This window comes from Oncorhynchus gorbuscha, linkage group LG20 (assembly GCF_021184085.1).
Source record: "Oncorhynchus gorbuscha isolate QuinsamMale2020 ecotype Even-year linkage group LG20, OgorEven_v1.0, whole genome shotgun sequence".
Taxonomy (NCBI): Eukaryota; Metazoa; Chordata; class Actinopteri; order Salmoniformes; family Salmonidae; genus Oncorhynchus; species Oncorhynchus gorbuscha.
The window spans coordinates 24,569,580-24,592,809 of record NC_060192.1 but is presented as its reverse complement, the minus strand read 5'-3'; the positions used below and the strand labels follow the sequence as shown (position 1 = coordinate 24,592,809).

At 42.7% G+C, this 23,230-nt stretch overlaps 1 protein-coding gene across 3 annotated transcripts in view; it reads right to left on the bottom strand.

Annotated features, from left to right (window-relative positions):
- Window positions 1-23,230, bottom strand: part of gabra3 (gamma-aminobutyric acid type A receptor subunit alpha3) — a 150,082-nt gene that overhangs the window by 78,091 nt on the left and 48,761 nt on the right. For 2 of the 3 annotated variants that reach the window (XM_046316638.1, XM_046316641.1), the window contains exons 3-4: window positions 21,042-21,163; window positions 18,835-18,905 (exon numbers count right to left, since the gene is read on the bottom strand). In XM_046316638.1, the coding sequence (XP_046172594.1) occupies window positions 18,835-18,905; window positions 21,042-21,163 (193 nt within the window). The remainder of the gene's footprint in view (window positions 1-18,834; window positions 18,906-21,041; window positions 21,164-23,230) is intronic. The other variant, XM_046316639.1, reaches the window with a different exon arrangement.

Below are 23,230 nucleotides of genomic sequence, written 5' to 3'. Positions count from 1 at the left end.
AGATTAACCTCTGCTGCAGAGGATAAGTTCATTAGAGTTACCAGTCTCAGAAATACCACTACTAAAGGACACTAATTAGAAGAAGAGACTTGTTTGGGCCAAGAAACACGCGCAATGGACATTCGACCGGTGGAAATCTGTCCTTTGGTCGGGTGATTCCAAATTTGCAATTTTTGGTTCCAACCGCTGTGTCTTTGTGAGACGCAAAGTAGGGGATCTCTGCATGTGTGGTTCCCACCGTGAAGCATGGAGGAGGAGGTGTGATGGTGCTTTGCTGGTGACACTGTCAGTGATTTATTTAGAATTCAAGGCACATTTAAACAGCATGGCTTCCACAGCATTCTGCAGCGACACGCCATGCCATCTGGTTTGCGCTTAGTGGGACTATCTTCTGTGTTTCAACAGGACAATGACCCAACATACCTCCAGGCTGTGTAAAGGCCAAGAAGGAGAGTGATGGAGTGCTGCATCAGATTATCTGGCCTCCACAATCCCCCGACCCGAAGCTGGTTGAGAGAATGCCAAGAGTGTGCGAATCCATGTTTCACCAAATTATATTTTGAAAGAGGAAGTAAAATATTTTAAGCATATGTTTTCTTTTCAGTGTCCTCCGTTTCCACTGAATGGAAATTAACTGAAAGGATTAACTGTAAGAATTTCTTTCCTAATAATAATAATAATAATGTAAAATTATCAAATTTACAGAAAGACCTGTGTGAAGGCCAACTTACAGAAGAGGAACTTTTTGAGGCAATACAATCTTTTCAGTCTGGAAAAACACCAGAGCTTGACGGTAGAGGTATATCAGATCTTTTTTTGATGTGCTCAAAGATTCATTATTAACATGTTTTAATTACTCTTATACAAATGGTAGACTTTCAGGTAGTCAACAAGAGGTCTGATTTCATTACTACTAAAACAGAACCCAGGTGGTAAGTATAAATATCCAGTCCATTTAAAAAACTGGAGGCCTCTAACACTTCAATGTTGTGATGTGAAGATCTTGGCGAAATGCATAGCACATAGAAGAAAAAAGGGTTTACCAGATATTGTTCATCCTGATCAGACAGGTTTTTACATGGACAATATATTGCAGATAATATACAACAATTACTTGAAAAAGTTGAACATTAGGAAACATTGAAGATACCAGGCCTGGCCTTCATAGCAGATTTAGAAAAGGCGTTTGATAAAGTACAACTAGAATTTATATACAAATGCCTGGATTACTTTAATTTTGGTGAATCTCTTATACAATGGGTTAAAGTTATTTACAGCATCCTCAGATGTAAAATATTAAGAAAGTATTGAGCTTTTAAGAGGAGTAAAACAAGGCTGTCTGTTGTCTCCATATCTATTTATTATGGCCATTGAAATGCTAGCAATTAAAATGAGATAAAACAAGAATATTAAGGGGTTAGAAATCCTGGGTGTAAAAACAAAAGTGTTGATGCGTGCTGATGAATTTTTTCTTATGTTCGCAATCTGGATCCCTGTCTCATTGAAGATCTTGATCACTTTTCTAGCCTCTCTGGATTAAAACCTAATTATGACAAGTGTACCATATTACATAGTGGATCGTTAAAAAAATACTGTGTTCACACTACCTTGTAGTTTACCACATCTCAAAAAATATAAATTAATTAGTTTCAAAGATAGTTAGCAAAAATAGATAAGATTCTGCAACCATGGAGTGTAAGGTTCTGCTTTTCTTTTCTTAGTCAACCTTGTGCTCTTTTTCTTTGTGTTCTAGAACATAGCCCTGTTCCTTTGTGTTCTAGAACATAGTCCTGTTTCTTTGTGTTCTAGAACATAGCCCTGTTCCTTTGTGTTCTAGAACATAGCCCTGTTTCTTTGTGTTCTAGAACATAGTCCTGTTTCTTTGTGTTCTAGAACATAGTCCTGTTTCTTTGTGTTCTAGAACATAGCCCTGTTCCTTTGTGTTCTTAGAACATAGCCCTCGCTTTAATTTTTGTTCATTGATTTCACCTGTGTTCGTTTCTCACCTGGTCTCATCAGCTCCCTATTTAGTTCAGTTCGTTCTGTTTATATGGTTGTGGGGTATTGTTTGTTTTTGACTGCCTACCTGTGTTTGACTATTGCCTGCCTGTGTCCACGATTCCTGCCTTCTGCAAAGGCTTAATAAACATCTGCTGTGCTCTGCGTGTGAATCTACACCTTTTTCTCATTACATGGAGAGGTAAATACGTGTCTATTTATGGAAAAATCACGTTGATTAACTCGTTGGTCCTGTCACAGTTGACCTACTTACTAATGGCACTGCCGACTCCAGATGACTCATTTTAAAAAATCGTATGAGCACAAAATATTTCACTTTATTTGTAATGATAAGCCAGACGAAATGAAATGTGCCTATTTATATAATGAATATGAGTTTGGGGGGCTAAAATGATCAAATATTAAAGCATTAAACCTCTCCCTAAAAGCTTCACTCATACATAAGTTATACATAAGCCCAAAATGGTAGATTACTAAGAAAGGCTCATCCTTTGTTCAAAAATGGCCCTTTTGCCTTTATACTGATTACAACCTCTCATTTCCGACTAATTGATAATGACATTTTGTTTAAAGTATAACATTTTCTCAAACAAGCCAAACAAACCTGGCCAGACAAACAATTTCAGTTATATATTTCAGAAAAGATAGAACAAATGTTATGGTTAAATTTAAATATACGGATTAATTTAAAAAAACATTCTTTATGGATTTATTTGACATTTTTATTATATTTGTTAATGATATTATGAATAGAAACGGAGGAGTTATGTCACATATGCAGTTATCAAAAATATATGGGGATTTCTGCTCAATCCAAACTTACAACCATCTGATTGCAGCATTACCACACAATTGGAGGGGGCAAGTGGAAAAGGGAGAAGGTAGGGAACCTGTTTGCCTGCCATGTATTAAAGATACAACTTGGCTGAAAGGAACAGGAATAAATATAAAAATATACCAGTTTCATTTGAGGACAACATTTTTTAACAACCGCTACATATACAGTAGGTTGCAAAATAAATGGGAAGAGATTTTCGATGTACCAATTCCATGGCATATAGTTTATGAACTGGTACAAAAAACTACACTACACTGAGTTTTTCAATTTAAATGATTATACACTGCTCAAAAAAATAAAGGGAACACTTAAACAACACAATGTAACTCCAAGTCAATCACACTTCTGTGAAATCAAACTGTCCACTTAGGAAGCAACACTGATTGACAATACATTTCACATGCTGTTGTGCAAATGGAATAGACAACAGGTGGAAATTATAGGCATTTAGCAAGACACCCCTAATAAAGGAGTGGTTCTGCAGGTGGTGACCAGACCACTTCTCAGTTCCTATGCTTCCTGGCTGATGTTTTGGTCACTTTTGAATGCTGGCGGTGCTTTCACTCTAGTGGTAGCATGAGACGGAGTCTACAACCCACACAAGTGGCTCAGGTAGTGCAGCTCATCCAGGATGGAACATCCTGTGGCAGGAAGGTTTGCTGTGTCTGTCAGCGTAGTGTCCAGAGCATGGAGGCGCTACCAGGAGACAGGCCAGTACATCAGGAGACGTGGAGGATGCCGTAGGAGGGCAACAACCCAGCAGCAGGACCGCTACCTCCGCCTTTGTGCAAGGAGGAGCAGGAGGAAGAGCGGGGTAACATCTCACAGCAAGAACGGGCAAATCTGGTGCAGTCCATGACGAGATGCACTGCAGTACTTAATGCAGCTGGTGGCCACACCAGATACTGGCTGTTACTTTTGGTTTTTGTCCCCTCCTTTGTTCAGTGACACATTTTTCCATTTCTGTTAGTCACATGTCTGTGAAACTTGTTCTGTTTATGTCTCAATTGTTGGATCTTGTTACATTCATACAAATATTTACTCATGTTAAGTTTGCTGATGAAGAGGCTGTTTGTTTTTTTGCTTAGTTTATATGGGACATACCACAATCTCAGCTCTGTAGATTTTGCTGCGAAGAGACAAAATCAATAGATAATATATTCTGGTATTGCCCCTATGTAGCTTGTTTCTGGTCACAGGTTCAGGAAAAAAAAAAAAAAATAGCAGTGTAGGGCAATTTGGAAAGCAATAGTCAGTCAATAAATAAAATAATAATATTCATAGGAAAGGTTTTCATCTTTAGCTCACAATCGGTATCCACTATAAAATTAGAAAGATTAGAAAAGTATGTAAAACATCACAGCAAAATGAAAAAATATATGGCACATGGAAACCAAACGAGCGTGGTCTATGGCAATAGGTGGGATGGGCTGAGAGTGGCTGAGGGGTGGGATTAAAGAGTTTGTTTGGTAAAGTATTATTGTTATGTGACTGCTTTATATAAAAGTACCATGTATGTAAAAATGTGTTTGCAAAATGTTTATGTAAAATGTATATGTAGCAAAAAAACTGTAAAAAAACTGTAAAAGATATTTGTCCTCCAAAGGGGGGGGTGGTGAAAAATTAAAATAAGAATGTGCAAAGCTGTCATCAAGGCAAAGGGTGGCTACTTTTAAGAATCTCAAATATAAAATATATTTTGATTTGTTTAACACTTTTTTGATTACTATATAATTCCAAATGTGCTCTTTCATAGTTTTGATGTGTTCACTATTATTCTACAATGTAGAAAATAGTTCAAATAAAGAAATTCCTGGAATGAGTAGGTGTGTCCAAACTTTTGACTGGTATTGTATATTATGCTGTATCCAACACGCAAGGTTGACTCTTAACCTGATTGTAGTGTATCTGATTGTTCCTGGCGTGTTCCTGCCTTAGTTAATACAAGTCTTTGAATGTTGTCACGTCCTGACCTTTTTTATGTCTTTTTTTTGTCTTTCTATGTGTTTGGCCTGGTATGGTTCTCAATCAGAGGCAGCTGGCAATCGTTGTCTCTGATTGAGAACCATACTTAGGCAGCCTGTTTTCCTACTATGGGTGTGGGTAGTTGTTTTCTGTCCCTTTGTCTGCAACAGACAAAACTGTTTCTTGTTGGTCTAGTTTTGTTATTTTGGTTTTAGTGTTCTGAGTTGAATAAATATGAACATGGACACTTACCACGCTACATATTGGTCCAATCCTTCCTACTCCTCCTCAGACGAAGAGGACAGCCATTACACATGTGTTGATAACAGTTGGAGGAAACGGTACTCTAGGAGAGCATGATCACTCAAGGTCTGAATCGTATGTCAGAACGTTTACATATCAAATCCTGACATGGAATTGTTTATTCATGAAATGATTCACATTGCAAGGGATAAAAACAGTGCCCGGGTTGTCTCTAGTGTGATGCAGTATTCAAAGATGTGAGGGCATATTTTGATAGGTTATTGACTATTCTGTTTTGAAATATATCAATGCAACAAAGTCCTAAAGTAGTAAAACCAGTTTACAGTCTGAGGGACCCTGACAAAACAGACTAAAAATAAAAGGTATAAAGAGAGACTCTGCAGTCTGCACAATGCAATCTACAGATGTATGATCTTAATTTGGTCACCCTGTAGCAGGATTATTTTCCTGCCATAGCTCGCTGGCTCAAATTAAGATCCTACATCTGTATGTTTCCCTGTGGTTTATTGGCAACAACAATTCAAACCTTGGGTCTTCATTAAAAGTACATTTACAAAGAACAAGCCCGTAGAGAGAGAGACAGAAATGATTAGTTCCTTCCTATGATATGCCTCTACTCCAGAGTAGTGCATTCCTCACATGGGAATGGTCTGGACGACAAAGGTATCATAGATTTCCCCAGTTAGCCACCATGGCATTGCACATTAATTCAAAAGGAGGCATCACCATTCTACTATCTAATGAAGTCTGTCAAGACATTCATTTCCTCTATTATTTTGTTTATTCATAACAATTCAAAACATCCACTAATCCTGATGGTCTCTGGATAGTGACTCTTCTTTGCTTTGAATATTCTGTTTAGATGAATATTATTTCAGCGAAAAGGAGTCAATGTGAACTGACCTTGTGACAAGTGGTGTTTAAGGTTAGCTATTATCATAGCGTTTATCTTTCTCCCACACAGGCCTGGATTTACACAAACACGCCTCAGGTAACAAAGTCACCAACAGAGGAAATGATCTGTTTTAATTGAACTGAATTCTGAGTCTGACTTGGGCAGCTAATGAGAATTTAAAAATTGGTAAACTCTCTTGCAATAGCAGAAAGTCAGGACATTTTCTATGGTTTATCAACATCTTTCTCCGCTGGTATTTATGGTAATGTTACTTTAGCCTACAGTCCATTGCAGTCAAATATTGCTTGCTCTTTTATGTGTCATTAAGGCTTTACAACCTCAGCAGTCTCCAAGCAGCAGATAACACGCATAAAGGACCAGAGTAGTGCCTTCCTCCCGCTTTGCCTTTCTGGGCTGTAGGCAGGCAGATGCCTGGACTGAGGATGCACAGTGTGTCATAGGCCACAGGCCACAGCCATGGAAGCTGGCACTCTATTTAAGGGTGTCCAGCATGTGGTTATGTTCTGTGGCTGTCGGGCAGACAGACTGCCTCCCTCCCAGCAAGCACAATCCGCTCTTGTGAGCCTAGTGCTTGCACGCTCATTGTGGATATGTATGTATCTGTTGTTTTTCTCTTGTAGAAGCCTTCAAATCAAGCACCCTTTCAGCCGTCGGCACCCCAGGAGCTCTCAGTTACCTCTACCTACAGAAGAGTTCATCTCTTGGTGAGTTTTATGAGTAGTAGTCTTGACTTCTCCTCAGTACCTCCCAAATTGAAAACAATAACATTGTTTCCAGTCGGGTTAAGTTTAGTTTATTGGAGTCCCCAATAGCTACTGCACATGCAGCAGCTACTGTTCCTGGGGTCCACATAAAACATACAAATACGTGATAAAGTACAGAACAGTTATAGACAAGAACAATATAAGATATTACATTACATTTAAAATACAAAATACAAATAAGAGTTATATTGGAGAGACACCAAGAGAGAACTAAAATAATATTTACACACTATTCCTATATACATATTCATATTCTTATATACAGGACAGTTAAATTAGATCTTTAAACAGAGGAGAGGCGCTGTGATACAATATGTTTTTTGAATCTGTTTTTTAAAGCTAAACTTGCTTTTTGCCTGAGTAACCTCTGGTGGCAGAGCATTCCATGATGACATGGCTCTATACATAACTGAGCGACGCATTACATCTGTTTTTGGTTTGGGTACAGTGAAGAAACCCATAGTGGCGTGTCTGGTGGGGTATGTATGTCTGTTTGAAGTGTATGCAAATAAATGATACAAGTGGTTAGGCATTTAACACATATGTTTCTTCAAAAGACTAGAAGAGAAGTAGTCCATTTCTCCTCAACCCTCAACCATGAAAGAGTATCATGCATGTTGTTGATGTTAGTTCTGTGTGAGCAGTGAAGGGCGAGGTGTGCTGCTCTGTTTTGAACCAGCTGCTAGGTCTTTCTTGTCTGCACCTGACCATATTACCAGACAGTAATCAAGATGGGACCAGAAGACCAGAGCCTGAACAACTAGTACAGTTGATCTGTGTTAAAAACACAGAACATATTTTTTTTTATAACAGACATACCTCTCCCCATCTTCACAGCAACTTTGCAAATATGACTTGACCATGATAACTGACCATCCAATGTTACTCCCTGGAGTTCAGCTTGATCAGTGGTCACACCTTTTATGCACAACTCCAGTTGAGGTTTAGGTCTAAGATAAGGCTTTGAATCAAATACAATGCTTTTGGTTTTAGATGTATTTAAGACCCGTTTATTGTTAATTACAAATTCTGACTGTCACGACTTCCACCGAAGTTGGCTCCTCTCCTTGTTCGGGTGTAACTATGATGTGGGGGACCGGGAGTTGTTGGCTGTGGTTAAAGCGTTGAAGGCATGGAGACATTGGCTTGAGGGGGCTAAACACCCTTTCCTCATCTGGACTGACCACCGCAACCTGGAGTACATCCGGACAGCGAGGAGACTGAATCCTCGTCAGGCAAGGTGGGCCATGTTCTTTACCGGTTTTGTGTTTACCCTTTCCTACAGGCCAGGTTCCCAGGATAAGAAGGCGGACGCACTGTCCCGGGTGTATGACACAGAGGAGCGGCCCATGGAGCAGACTCCCATACTCCCGGCCTCCTGCCTGGTAGCACCGGTCGTGTGGGAGCTGGATGCGGACATTGAGCAGGCGTTGTGTACAGAGCCCGCTCCCCTCCAGTGTCCCGTTGGGTGTATGTACGTTCCATCTGCTGTCCGTGACCAGTTGATCTATTGGGCCCACACGTCTCCCTCCTCTGGTTACCCGGGGATCGGTCGGACGGTGCGCTGTTTGACTGGGAAGTACTGGTGGCCCACTTTGGCTAAGGACGTGAGGGGTTTTGTCTCCTCCTGCTCGGTGTGGGCCCAGTGTAAGGCTCCTAGACACCTGCCCAGAGGTAAGTTACATCCCTTACCTGTTCCACAACGACCTTGGTCACATCTGTCAGTGGATTTTCTAACAGATCTTCCTCTTTCACAGGGAAACACTACAATCCTGTGGATTGTTTTTCTATGACCTGTCGTCTCCTCCCTCTGCCCGGTCTCCCTACGGCCCTACAGACTGCGGAAGCCCTGTTTACTCACGCCTTCCGGCACTACGGGGTGCCTGAGGATATAGTGTCGTTCATGGAACGTCTGGGGGTCTCAATCAGCCTTACCTCAGGTTTTCACCCCGAGAGTAACGGGCAGGTAGTCAACCAGGATGTGGGCAGGTTTCTGCGGTCCTATTGCCAGGACCGGCCGGGGGAGTGGGCAGCATTCATGCCCTGGGCCGAGATATCACAGAACTCGCTTCGCCACTCCTCCACTTACCTCTCCCACTTTCAGTGCGTATTGGGGTACCAGCCGGTTCTGGCACCGTGGCATCAGGGTCAGACCGAGACTCCTGCGGTGGACAACTGGTTTAGGCGCACGGAGGTGACATGGGAGGCCGCCCGTGTCCATCTCCTGCGAGCCGCGCGTCGCCAGAAAACCAGCGCGGACCGTCACCGCAGTGAGACCCCGTTTGCATCAGGGGACTGGGTCTGGCTCTCGACCCGTAACCTGCCCCTCCGTCTGCACTGCCAGAAGCTGGGTCCGCGGTTTGTGGGGCCATTTAAAGGCCTGAGGAGGGTGAACGAGGTATGTTACAGATTACAGCTTCCCTCTGATTATCGTATTAACCCCTCATTCCATGTGTCTCTCCTCAGGCCGGTGGTGGCTGTTCTGGATCCTAAACTGCTGCGAGAGTTTCACTGTCGCCGGCCGGATCGCCCTGCGCCTCGTCCTCGACACCGGCGTCATCCTCGACACCGGCGCGCGTCAAGGGGAGGAGGGGGGGTACTGTCACGAAGTCGGCTCCTCTCCTTGTTCGGGCGGCGTTCGGCGATCTACGTCACCGGCTTTCTAGCCATCGCCACTCCACTTGTCTTGTCCTGTTTAGTACACACCTGGTTTTCATTTCCCCAATCAATATACTTGTATTTACCCCTCTGTTTCCCATCATGCATTTGTGTGTAATTGTTTCATGTTATTGTGGTGTTTTATTACGCACTTTACTTTTGTTATGTTCCGTGTTTTGAGCGCATTTGATTTATGTAGTGCTCTCGTTTTTGGAACGAAAATAAAAGTGCGCCTGTTAACATGACTCTGCTCTCCTGCACCTGACTTCGCCTCTAGTACACCCCTTGACACTGACTGTAACTCATTGCTAAGAAATGACAGGGACGATTTCTGGTTTCAGTCCGCCCCTGAGACCAACTCTCTCCCTGAGCTCGGTAATGATGAGCTGGGGTCTTCTTGCCCATGTACGCATTAATTAAGAGCTAGTCATTATTCCTCTCTTTCTCCCACTCGCTCAATCATTTTCCAGTCCAATCTCTTTCTCCCCGACTTCCTCTCTTGTTCTCCCCTGCTGGGACTGACCTGTGCATGTGTGATGTGCTGTCAATCACACATTATCTCTGGGGTTCCAACAGCTCCTCCATATTTGTCTCTGAGGCAGAAACAGATTTTGGCAGCAGATTGTTTCAGGCCACCACGTCAGTCTGATTTGTTCCAAGAGAATCAGAGTTCAGGCAGCAGCATTTCCATACAAACTGTGTGGATACTATGCAGTATTTAACAGGGCGTTAGATAGATGATTTGGACAGCTAAACATTTCCTCGTTATGTTTTTATTGACATCAACAACCATATAATTTGCATGTTGACTTAGTACCCATCTCAGAGATCAATAACACTATTTGATTGGAAATGAGAACGACAAAATCATTTCCTGTGGTGTATCGATCAGCGGACAAGGAACTGATCAAGATCACAGTTAGTTGTGCCCTGATAGACATCATGCTTTCTACTGTAGCTTGTTTTAGCACCGCATGAAAAGCACTTTTCCTCATGCATAATTGAATATGGATAATTGCATAAAGACGACACACAGGGCACATAATGAATCACATTATGTTCTCAAATTACTACCGTAGATCAGACACAGTTAGGTAAACACTGTGATCATGACAAGCATGTGCACATCTGAGAGATGTTCTGATGCTTTTTACATTAGATATTGTAGATCAGGGATCATCAACTAGATTCAGCCGAGGGACGTTTTTTTCTTGAGCGGAGGGTCGGGGGACCAGAAGAGAATTACAAAGGATTTGTAGACTGCAGATTGGCTGCAAGAAGCCAAAAACAGATAAAACATTTGACTAAAACACAATCATTTCAAACCTTGCTTGCATTTGTATACGATCACATGTCTCTCTATTATGCGTGGGAGTACTTGGGAACATATTTCCAAAATTAAAATGACTTGGAGCTGATTACCTGGTGTTTTTACAGTCTTTCACGTAAAAAAAAAAACATTTGCTTAGAAAACTTGGGGAGTCGTGTGACATTGGGGAGTCATGTGGCAGTCGTGTGACATGGTGAAAGTGTCCCTTAGGGAGCCGTGTGAGGAAGCTGGGAACATTGGTATTGTTGTGCCGTAACCATGGAGCGGTGGTGTTTATGAACAGACCAGATGATTGCATCCTCTCCTGCTACAGACCATTACTTTCTTTGGAAACGTTCAGGGTGTTCGCCCTGATCCATTCTAATTGGCTCGATCTGTTGAGTCCAATCTTCAGAATGACCTTTGGATGAAAATATGGAATGCGTGTATGATGACTGTAAGTCGCTTTGGATAAAAGCGTCTGCTAAATGGCATATATTATTATTATATTATATTATATTATGTGTTGAACTGCACTGATATCTCTTAATATCTGGAACATTTCATATTATTGTTTGTGAAAACAAAAATAATCATTATAGATACATGACTGAGCAACCGCAGTAAACTATTCGAAGACTGCGTAAACATTTTTTTTATGAGGGATACTTGCTGAGCTGACGTTGCATTGCAATCACACAGCATGGATTTAAGAGAGTTGGCTTAATGACTTGTAACTATAGCAACACAATACAGACTCTCGTGGATGCGGCCTATTAAGGATGCAAATTGTCTTAACACTTATTCCCCCCCTGAATATGAGTTGATCATATTGTGACAAAGAGCGAAATGAAGACCAGTTTGGTGGGTGAGAAGATGGAGTAATATTGTGAGAGCACATTATATTGTTACCAGAGTGCATTCACTGAGCTTCCCTGAAGGACTCTTTACATTTTACTGGAGACTCAACCATTTTAATTCTCAGTTAACCTCCCTATAACCCACCTTTGTTTCTTATTTTCCTGCAAGAGGTCTTATTTGGAGTGCGTCCCCTTGAGCAAGGGCACGATAATGGATACAGAATCCTAGCATTCACCCTCAAAACACCAACAGGAAAAATAACTCCACCTAATTTATTCGTTTGGAGGACCATTTACTGGATAGGGTTCTTTCCCAGGATTTTGGATCCAAATGTTATTTTTCTTCCCTCGAAACAGAAAATATAATTTGGTAGCTGAAATAGGGACCAATTACAGCAGAAGAAATAAGAGTTAACCATAGAGAGAGAGAGAGAGAGAGTACTTTACTGGTCTAGCCAAATAGGCCACAGAGGGAAGGAGAGAGGTTTGTACTTCCTGATAATAAACCGAAATGTGCCAACTCCCTGCCAGACAAAATACATGGAAGACTAGAGCAGAGCATAGTAGAGGCCAACATCCACCTACTATACTCCATCTGGATCAGGAAGGGACCTGTTTCAATAAAACACTAAACTGTTAGCTTGTAGAGATGGATGCTACATAATCAAGCAAAAATAACTCCAGAGTGAAAATGATAACGCTTGGACGATAAGGATTTAAAAAAAGCTTTGTTCTGTGCCAGTGTAGTACTGCCTAGCGTGTTGATACCACAGGTGGTGTCGAGAGTTTTTCAGCACAGTAGATTGTGAAATGAGAGCAGAGCTTGTTGGGATCAAGACAGCCCCCCAGACAAGCTCTGCCATCTTCGTCAAGCAGTGTTCTACACAGTACCTGGGGCAGATTAGACTGCCCTCAATTTCATTACACCAGGCCTGTCAACCCCAGCCCACCAGAGAACAGGAGAATACACCATGACAGCACAGACGCAGGAACAAATGAGACGGAGCTACGCGAACCTCCAGAGACACAGACAGATACAAGGGAGCAGAGAGGGAGGAGACAGAGAGAGGTGGATACAGAGGAGGAGAGAGGGAGGAGAAAGAGAGAGGGGGAAACAGGTGAGAGGAAGGAGAGAGGAAAGAGAGAAGGAAACATTGAAACATGAGGAGAGAGAGGGAAACAGGAGAGGAGAGAGGAGAGAGAGTGAAACAGGATAGGAGTGAAAGGGATACAGGAGAGGAGAGAGAGTGAAACAGGATAGGAGTGAAAGGGATACAGGAGAGGAGAGAGGAGAGAGAGTGAAACAGGATAGGAGTGAAAGGGATACAGGAGAGGAGAGAGGAGAGAGAGTGAAACAGGATAGGAGTGAAAGGGATACAGGAGAGGAGAGAGGAGAGAGAGTGAAACAGGATAGGAGTGAAAGGGATACAGGAGAGGAGAGAGGGGAGAGAGTGAAACAGGATAGGAGTGAAAGGGATACAGGAGGAGAGAGGGAGGAGAAATAGGAGCGAGCGAGAGAGAAAGACACAATAAAGGATAGAGGGAGAAAGACAGCGAGAGAGCAGCACATTCACCTCCTCTCCAGCCATCACCAACATCAAATCAAATGTTATTTGTCACATGCGCTGAATACAACAGTGAAATGCTTACATACACGCACTTAATGAACAATGCAGTTTTAATAATAAGTGTTAAGTAAAACAATTGATAAGTAAAAAATAAAAGTAACCAATAATTAAAGAGCAGTAGTAAAACAACAGAAGCGAGGCTATATACAGGGTGTACCGGTACAGAGACAATGTGTGGGGGCACTGGTTAGTCACGGTAATTGAGGTAATATTTACATGTACACTACCGGTCAAAGGTTTTAGGACGCCGACTCATTCAAGGGTTTTTCTGTGTTGTCTACTATTTTCTACATTGTAGAATAGTAGTGAAGACATCAAAACTATGAAATAACACATATGGAATCGTGTAGTAACCAAAAAAAGTGTTAAACAAATCAAAAGATATTTTATTTTTGAGATTCTCAAATAGCCACCCTTTGCCTTGATGGCAGCTTTTCACAATTTTGGCCTTCTCTCAACCAGCTTCACCTGGAATGCTTTTCCAACTGTCTTGAAGGAGTTCCCACAAATGCTGAGCACTTGTTGGCTGTTTTTCCTTCACTCTGCGGTCCAACTTATCCCAAACTATCTCAAATTTGGTTGAGGTTAGGGGGATTGTGGAGGCCAAGTCATCTGATGAGGCAATCCATCACTCTCCTTCTTTGTCAAATAGCCCTTACGCAGCCTGGAGATGTGTTGGGTCAATGTCCTGTTGAAAAACTAATGATAGTCCCACTAAGCACAAAACAGATGGGATGGTGTATCTCTGCAAAATACTGTGTCAGCCATGCTGGTTAAGTGTGCCTTGAATTCTAAATAAATCACTGACAGTGTCACCAGCAAAAGCTGGTGACCCATAACACCTACCCCATAACACCTCCTCCATGCTTTACGGTGAGATATACACATGCGGAGATCATCCATTCACCCACACCGTGTCTCACAAAGACACTACGGTTGGAACCAAAAATGTCCAATTTGGACTCCAGACCAAAGGACAAATTTCCATCAGTCGAATGTCCATTGCTCATGTTTCTTGGCCCAAGCAAGTCTCTTCCTATTATTGGTGTCCTTTAGTAGTGGTTTCTTTGCAGCAATTCGACCATGAAGGCCTGATTCTCCTCTGAACAGTTGATGTTGTGGTATGTCTGTTACTTGAACTATGTGAAATATTTATTTGGGCTGCAATTTCTGAGGTTGGTAACTCTAATGAACTTATCATTTGCAGCAGAGGTAACTCTAGGTCTTCCTTTCCTGTGGTGGTCCTCATGAGAGCCAGTTTCATCATAGCGCTTGATGGTTTTTGCGACTGCACTTAAAGAAACGTTCAAAGTTCTTGACATTTTACAGACTAACTGACCTTCATGTCTTAAAGTAATGATGGACTGTCATTTCTCTTTGCTTATTTGACCTGTTCTTGTCATAATATGGACTTGGTATTTTACCAAATAGGGCTATCTTCTGTATATCCCCCTACCTTGTCACAACACAACTGATTGGCTCAAACGCATTAAGAAGGAAAGAAATTCCACAAATTAACTTTTAAGAAGGCACACCTGTTAATTAATTTAAATGCATTCCAGGTGACTACCTCATGAGGCTGGTTGAGAGAATACCAACAGTGTGCAAAGCTGTCATCAAGGCAAAGGGTGGCTACTTTGAAGAATCTCAAATATAAAATATATTTTGATTTATTTGACACTTTTTTTGTTTTATTTCATAGTTTTGAGTTTAGTTTCTTCAGAAAATAGAAAATAGAAAATAGAAAATCTTTAGAAAATAGTTAAAATAAAGAATTAAGAAAAACCCTTGAATGAGTAGATGTTCTACAACTTTTGACCAGTAGTGTAGGTAGAGTTAGTGACTATGCATGGATAATAAACATAGAGTAAGTAGCAGCAGCGGAAAACAGGTGGGGTGGGGTGTAAATAGTCTGGTTAGCCATTTGATTAGCTGTTCAGGAGTCTTATAGCTTGGGGGTAGAAGCTGTTTAGAAGAAATTGGATCTAGACTTGGCGTTCCGGTACCGCTGGCTGTGCGATAGCAGAGAAAAGAGTCTATGACTAGGGTGGCTGGAGTCTTTGACAATGTTTAGGGCCTTCCTCTGACACCGCCTGGTATAGAGTTCCTGGATGGCAGGAAGCTTTGCCCCAGCGATGTACTGGGCCATATGCACTACCCTCTGTAGTGCCTTGTGATCTGAGGCCAAGCAGTTGCCATACCAGGTAGTGATGCAACCAGTCAGGATGCTCTCGATGGTGCAGCTGTAGAAATGTTTGAGGATCTGAGGACCCATGCAAAATCTTTTCAGTCTCCTGAGGGGGAATAGGCTTTGTCGTGCCCTCTTCACAACTGTCTTGGTGTGTTTGCACCATGATAGTTTGTTGGTGATGTGGTCACCAAGGAACTTGAAGCTCTCAACCTGCTCCGCTACAGCCCCATCAATGAGAATGGGTGCGTGCTCGGTCCTCCTTTTCCTGTAGTCCACAATCATCTCCTTTGTGATGTCACCCACATTTAAAGGATTGGCCTGAAAGCATGTAAAGTAATCGGTGGACAACATAAGCTGCATTTACACAGGCAGGCTAATTCAGATCTTTTGCCAATAATTGGTCTTTTGACCAATCAGATCAGATCTTTTGCCAATAATTGGGCAAAGGATCAGAATTGCTGTAAGCATTCTACACTTGTACTGGGATATGCAAGTTCTTGTTAAATCGGCTTGATATGAGTTTTGCACAAAATATCTTCCTGACTTTAGCTCTTACTCGTCGTCTGTCGTGATGGAGAAAGTGAAGCAGACACTCAATGGCATATTGGTCCCAGTGAGGACGCAGGAGAACTGTACTTGAGGGTAGGAGTGGGGGGGTAGGGAGATTCCTAAGACTGGCTTGGGGTGGCACACAGATGGGTAATTGGACCACGATGTGTGAGAAACCAAGTTGTGAGCTGCCCTGGGTATAGGTTGTCCTCTAAGAAAAAGGAAAATAATGTCATATGATGTTAATTAGATCTGTTTTCCCAGGCGTTAAACGGTCCAACTTTTTGCTAATTAAAAATTATATCATTTCTAGAAACTCGCAAAATCCTTTTGATAGTCAAAGGATGATTATGATAATGTTAACCTAACTAATTGTTGCTTTGTAATTCAACTACGGTTTACGCTCCATATTATGTAGCCGATTGCACTCTGATTTCTTCTCACTATTAGTAGATGAGGGCCTGCCTGTGCAGAATAAGCAGATCCGCTGCATGGCTTGGGTGATTCATCATACATGCCAAACCAATTGTGTGTGATTAAGAGGCATGCGATTCCTCCAGGCCCGCCCCATAACCAATTTCCTGATCTCTAAAATGAACCCATTCCAATTCTAAGCAGCTGAATTGTTGTGTCACTGAATGGGAAAGGGATGTCTGAATATGTACAAGTGTAGGATCTTAATTTGATGACTCAGTTGCAGGAGAACTTTCCAGCAATGCATGACATTTTAAACTTGTGTATTTAGGTTTAAAAAGGCTTCTGAAGTTTGTCATTTCCATTTTGTAATCTCCCTTACGAAAAATGTATCAACCCCTACAAAATGTGTCCATTAATTATAATCCACATAATAATTTACATTTTTTTGTTGCTGCAGGATTATTTTCCTGCTGTAGCAAACTGGCTCAAATTAAGATATTACATATGTACAGTACCAGTCAAAAGTCTAGACAGGGCTGTATAAGAGCCGTATAAGGTCTATTTGACCAAGAAGAAGAGTGATGGAGTGCTGAATCAGATGACATCGCCTTCACATTCACCAGAACTCAACCCAATTGAGATGGTTTGGGATGAGTTGGAATGCAGAGTGAAGGAAAAGCAGCCAACATCAAGGTAAAGGGTGGCTATTTGGAGAATCTCAAATATAAAATATATTTTGATTTGTTTTACACACTTTGTTGGTTACTACAGGATTCCATATGTGTTGTTTCATAGTTTTGATGTCTTCACTATTATTTGACAATGTAGAAAATAGTAAAAATACAGAAAAACCCTTGATTGAGTCGTTGTACTAAAACTTTTGACCGATGCCCCCACACATTGTCTCTGTACTGGTACACCCTGTAAAAAGCCTCACTACTGGAGCTCTCTCTCTCTCTCTCTCTCTCTCTCTCTCTCTCTCTCTCTCTCTCTCTCTCTCGCGCTCTCTCTCATCGCTCTCTCTCTCATCGCTCTCTCTCTCTCATCGCTCTCTCTCTCTCATCGCTCTCTCTCTCTCATCGCTCTCTCTCTCTCTCATCGCTCTCTCTCTCTCATCGCTCTCTCTCAGGTTTGTCCAAACTTTTGCCATGAATTGTATCTGCATAAAAAGCCATTCTCCACTTGTTAACTAGGTAACCAATAGGCTCTGAAAAGGGGAGCATTAACTAGATTCAGCCGGGGGTCGATTTATTTTGAGCAGAGGGTTGTGGGGGCCGGAACATAATGACAAATAATTTGTAGACTGCAGTTTGACTGCATCCCAAACATGCTCAATGGGTGACATGTCTGATGAGTACGCAGGCCATGGAAGAACTGGGACATTTTCAGCTTCCATGAATTGTGTACAGCTCCTTGCGACATGGGGCCTTCCATTATCATGCTGAAACACGAGGTGATGGCGTCGGATGAATGGCACGACAGTGGGCCAGGATCTCGTCACGGTATCTCTGTGCATTCAACTTGCCATCTATAAAATGCAATTGTGTTCATTGTCCATAGTTTATGCCTGCCCATACGGTAACCCCAACATGGGGCACTCGGTTCACAACATTGACATCAGCAAACCACTCGCCCACACAACGCCATACACTTGGTCTGCAGTTGTGAGGCCATTTGGACGTACTGCCAAATTCTCTGAAATGGAGGACGCTTATGGTCGTGAAATGAACATGCAATACTCTGGAAACAACTCTGGTGGACACTCCTGCAGTCAGCATGCCAATTGCACGCTCCCTAAAAACTTGAGACATCGGTGGCATTGTGTTGTGTGACAGAATTTAACATTTTAGAGTGGCCTTTTATTGTCCCCAACAAAAGGGGAACCTGTGTAATGATCATGCTGTTAAATCAGCTTCTTGATATACCACACCTAACAGGGATGTAAACAAATTTGAGCACCATATTTGAGAGAAATACGCTTTTTGTGCCTGTAGAACATTTCTAGAATGTTTTATTTCAGCTCATGAAACATGAGACCAACACTTTATCTGTTGCATTTATAATTTTGTTCAGTGTATTATGAGCTGAAATAAAAGATTCTAGAAATGTTCCATTAAATTAAAACAACATTAGACTCATCCACATTCATGGCCTATAACCGATGATGTCATGTTGAGCCAGTCACTCACCATAGGAGGGTCGATATGCAGTACAGCCCAGGGCAAGATGCTTGCAGCATTAAGTTAGCAGATACGGATAGTCCAATCAATGTGACCTTACCTTAAAAACTCATTCTCTATGTATAACATAATTACAACAGTTTTGTCTCAAATATAGTATAAATGACACAAAAAAAAAAGAGATTTGGGGTGAATTATTTGATAACTCATGCTGGTCCTATAGGGGTCACATTCTGAGGACCTGGGTGCCGGACAGTACAGTAATATATCACTCACCATGTCTGTGTCTGACACGGGTCCAAAGCTGGTCACGTAGATATTGGTCCTCACCTCCGTCACACTCTCTGCTTGGACACGAGGAGAAGACAGAGGTAGAGTTTAAGTACCTTCCTTAAGGGACAGTGGTGTGCTCCATCTAAGATGGTTACCAAGTCCTTATCGGACGCCCAGGCCGCACTGCTGCTCTGTCTACCTCAGGTTGGTTGCTGAAGTCAGCTCACTTTCCAAAACCAAAAGCAATGGCCAGAGTCAGAAACATGAATGTTTGATGTCTCACCACTCAACCAAACAAAGGCTGAGCCGATGGGGGTAGCGAGACTTTGATTGAGGCTGTTTTTAGGGAGAGTGTTTGCATCATTATCGCGGCCACAAACTGAGACGAGGAATCACAGGAATAATGAGGGTCGGCAGGACCACGTTAAAATCATATTTAGGCCTGTTCACAGGGACTTGTTTGTATTGGTGTCAGGTGATGCTATTCACTGTGCATTATACTAATGCACTCTATTGTGTATAATCCTTTGACTGGGAGCGCTTCCTATCTGCACAGTCTGGGTAAACAACATTTCCTGTGTAATTGGGTGAAATGTGCAGTTTCAGAATAGAGTTAAGGACTGGAGATGAAACACAGAGAGACTGCCAAAAGTCTGCTGCACACGAGTCATCCTAAATGTGATGACGGAGGTGGTGGGAATCACCTTTTACTTAAAAAGGTTTCCAATTACTTTCCAATTCACTTTCATTTTATCGATTGCAGGATGTAAATGAACGAGGGGCTTTGATGTAAGGCCGTGAGTGGCTGTCTGCCAGTCGTTGCTCCGAGACTGAGTGAAACCGATGGAATGCTTCCAGAACATACCGCTATGGAATCTAGAGTTCCCCTGGCAACATGACGTTGGCCATTAATCAAAATGCACATGCCGAGGGCTTTGGAATACAGAATACGTCCAACACATTTGGAGGGCAGCTGACATTTCTCTGTCTGGGAGGTCGGAGACTCATGGAAAGTGCATAGGTGGCAGAGAGATTTATGGCGACAGATTTATCATACATCCTAGTGGGGGTGGAATGGAGCCAGGATGCTCACCACTATCATCTTAAAACATCACATGGATTTCATGTTCACACTACCATAGACCTCTGACTGAGAATTCAAAATCACTTTTAATAAGCTCCATTTTTTTTTTAAATCGACAATAAATGTAAAATCATTAGCACGTGGTCTTATCGCCACCCTAATGATGATGTAGCATTAGATGATGTAGCGTTAGCATTAGCTGATGTAGCATTAGCATTAGTTGATGTAGCATTAGCTGATGTAGCAGTAGCACTGCTTCCGCCAGGACAGGGCAGGGCCGTCTCCAGTGGGCAGGAAACCAGAGCTCTGCTGGACCTCTGAGATCTGAAGACAGGGCTTGCAAGTCAAGTGTCAAGAAGCTGCTGTTTTTAATAGGGTCTTTGTGGCATTCTGTTGGCGATAACCATCTCCTTGTGAGGAGGATCAATAATTTCACTGTTCCTAAAAGCAATATGTTCAAGATCTGAAGAGATGTAGCATACTCTCACTGTGATCAGGGAAACTGAGCTGTTAATGACACCACTGTATGGCTCTGAAGGATCAACGGAGGTCAAGCTGACAAGGGACCCAATTGTTCATGGGGTCACAGCTCCAAATCCATCACTGCACACCACGGCTAGCTTCCTGGCTCGGTGAGCCTGGGCTGTCAATGCGGGGAGGTAGTGAGGAGGAAGGGAGGAGAGGACTTGCAGGTGCTCTCTGTTTCAGTAGAGGCAGTGGTCAGTGGCTTGTTTCTAACTGGATGGATATTATTTGTACTTCACTCCTGATCCTGGGGCACCATATCATGTGTTCAAGCTTTTGTCCCAGACCAGCAACAACACACCTGATTCAGCTAGAGAAGGTCTTTATGATTAGCAGATTGATTCTTCAAGTTAAAACTAGCTTTAATAGTTTTGGGTAGTAGATGCAGACAGACATTGCAAAAAGGTAATATGCTAGCTAGCTGATGATCTCTTTGAAGCAATATAATGTATGACCGTTTTATTAAAGTGGTGGATGGCAGACTCAGCAGCTTAGAGAGAATCCTACACATTGTTTGTGGCAGAGCCCAAAATGAACTATTAGCAGTATGGTCTGGCTCTGGTAGAGGTGGGTAGTGTCTTCGCTCAACAAACCAGCCTACCTCCTAGTCCGGGGCGAAGCCGGTTGTCGTAGCCATCCAGAAGTCTGTCCAGGATCCGGGTGAAAATAGTGATGTTGTCTCTACTGTCGTCAGGCATCGGCTCTCTGTGCCCAACCACTGCCCTGCAGGCAGAGAGAGAGAGAGAGAGAGAGAGAGAGATTTAAATTGAACACAGCAGACATCTTTGAGTCTCTCCTGTACCAGTGGTTCCTCAGACTAGTCATGAGAAATACAGCTCCACCTGAACACCACGTGTCTGGCTGTCCACAGCTTCCCTCTGCACTAGTAATGAATATCATTTTTACTACGAGCTCAGGCCAGACTATTGGAGGAACTACTGTTGGTTCAAACCACAGAGAGCTGTAGGGGTAATTGAACCTCTTTCTAATTCAACCTTCACAGTCATCGCTACCGCAATGATTAAGACACAAACATGTTGGGGTTTAATTTGAGGTGCTGTGTGGCAGCACACCACTCTCAGACATGGAAAGACCGATTGAAGTCCAAAAGGATTAGTAAAGCCTGTCACAGAGCTGCTGCAAACTCTGCCTCGGGATTTCTTCCTCCTTCTTTCCACATAATATTGACAAAGTAGGTCCTAAATATGCAGTCAACCTCCGCTTCCTTAATTACCTTAAATATGACAAGTAATTATCTCGTTGTGGCCCTGGCCACCGTTCTTCAGTGAACAATGTTCTGGTGAGACGGAGGGCACCATAGATGCAGCACTGATGAACTAATGAGTGCCATTTTCAATCAAACGCAGACCCCCTGAGGGATTGCTCTCTGACCTGTCTCCAGGTGACCCCTATCAACAAGCATGTCCGATGGCCGCTAACAGCTAACACTCACTTACATATAGGCATGCACCACACACAAGCACTCTCATATGAACACACATACACTACATGACCAAAAGTATGTGGACATCTGCTCATCGAACATCTCATTAATATGGAGTTGGTCCCCCCTTTGCTGCTATAACAGCCTCCACTCTTCTGGGAAGACTTTCCACTAGATGTTGTAACCTTGCTGCTGGGATTTGCTTCCATTCAGCCATGAGAGCATTGGTGCGGTTGGGCACTGATGTTGGGCGATTAGGCCTGGCTCGCATTCGGTGTTCCAATTCATCCCAAAGGTGTTCGATGGGGTTGAGGTCAGGGCTCTGTGCAGGCCAGTCAAGTTCTTCCACACCGATCTCGACAAACAATTTCGGTAAGGACCTCGCTTTGTGCACGGGGACATTGTCATGCTGAAACAGGGCCTTCCACAAACTGTTGCCACAAAGTTGGAAGCACAGAATAATCTAGAATGTCATTGTATGCTCTAGCATTAAGTTGTCCCTTCACTGGAACTAAGGGGCCTAACCAGAACCATGATGAACAGCCCCAGAACATTATTCCTCCCGTACCAAACTTTACAGTTGGCACTATGCATTCAGGGAGATAGCGTTCTCCTGGCAACCGCCAAACCCAGAATCGACTGCCAGATGGTGAAGCGTGATTCATCACTCCAGAGAACGCGTTTCCACTAATCCAGAATCTAATGGCGGCGAGCTTTACACAACTCCAGCTAACGCTCGGCATTGCGCACGGTGGTGGGTGCGGATGCTCGGCCATGGAAACCCATTTCATTAAGCTCCTGACAAACTGTTCTTGTGCCGATGTTGCTTCCAGAGGCAGTTTGGAACTTGGTAGTGATGGTGCAACCGAGGACAGGCGATTTTTACGCACAACACGCTTCAGCACTCGGCGGTCCAGTTCTGTGAGCTTGTGTAGCCTACCACTTCACGGCTGAGCCGTTGTTGCTCCAAGATGTTTTCACTTCACAATAACAACACTTACACTTGACCAGGGCAGCTCTAGCAGGGCAGAAATTTGACAAACTGACTTGTGGAAAGGTGGCATCTAAGACGGTGCCACGTTGAAAGTCACTAAGCTCTTCAATAAGGCCATTCTACTGCCAATGTTCGTCTATGGAGCTTGCATGGCTGTGTGTTCAATTTTATACACCTGTCAGCAACGGGTGTGGCTGGAATAGCCAAAACCACTAATTTGAAAGGGTGTCCACATACTTTTGTATATATAGTGTACAACTTTACATGGGCATGTCGATGTGCATTCAAACAAATTATACAGTTATATCTACCATTTCCATAGTACACTTCGTGGATTAACATGCACAAGTCC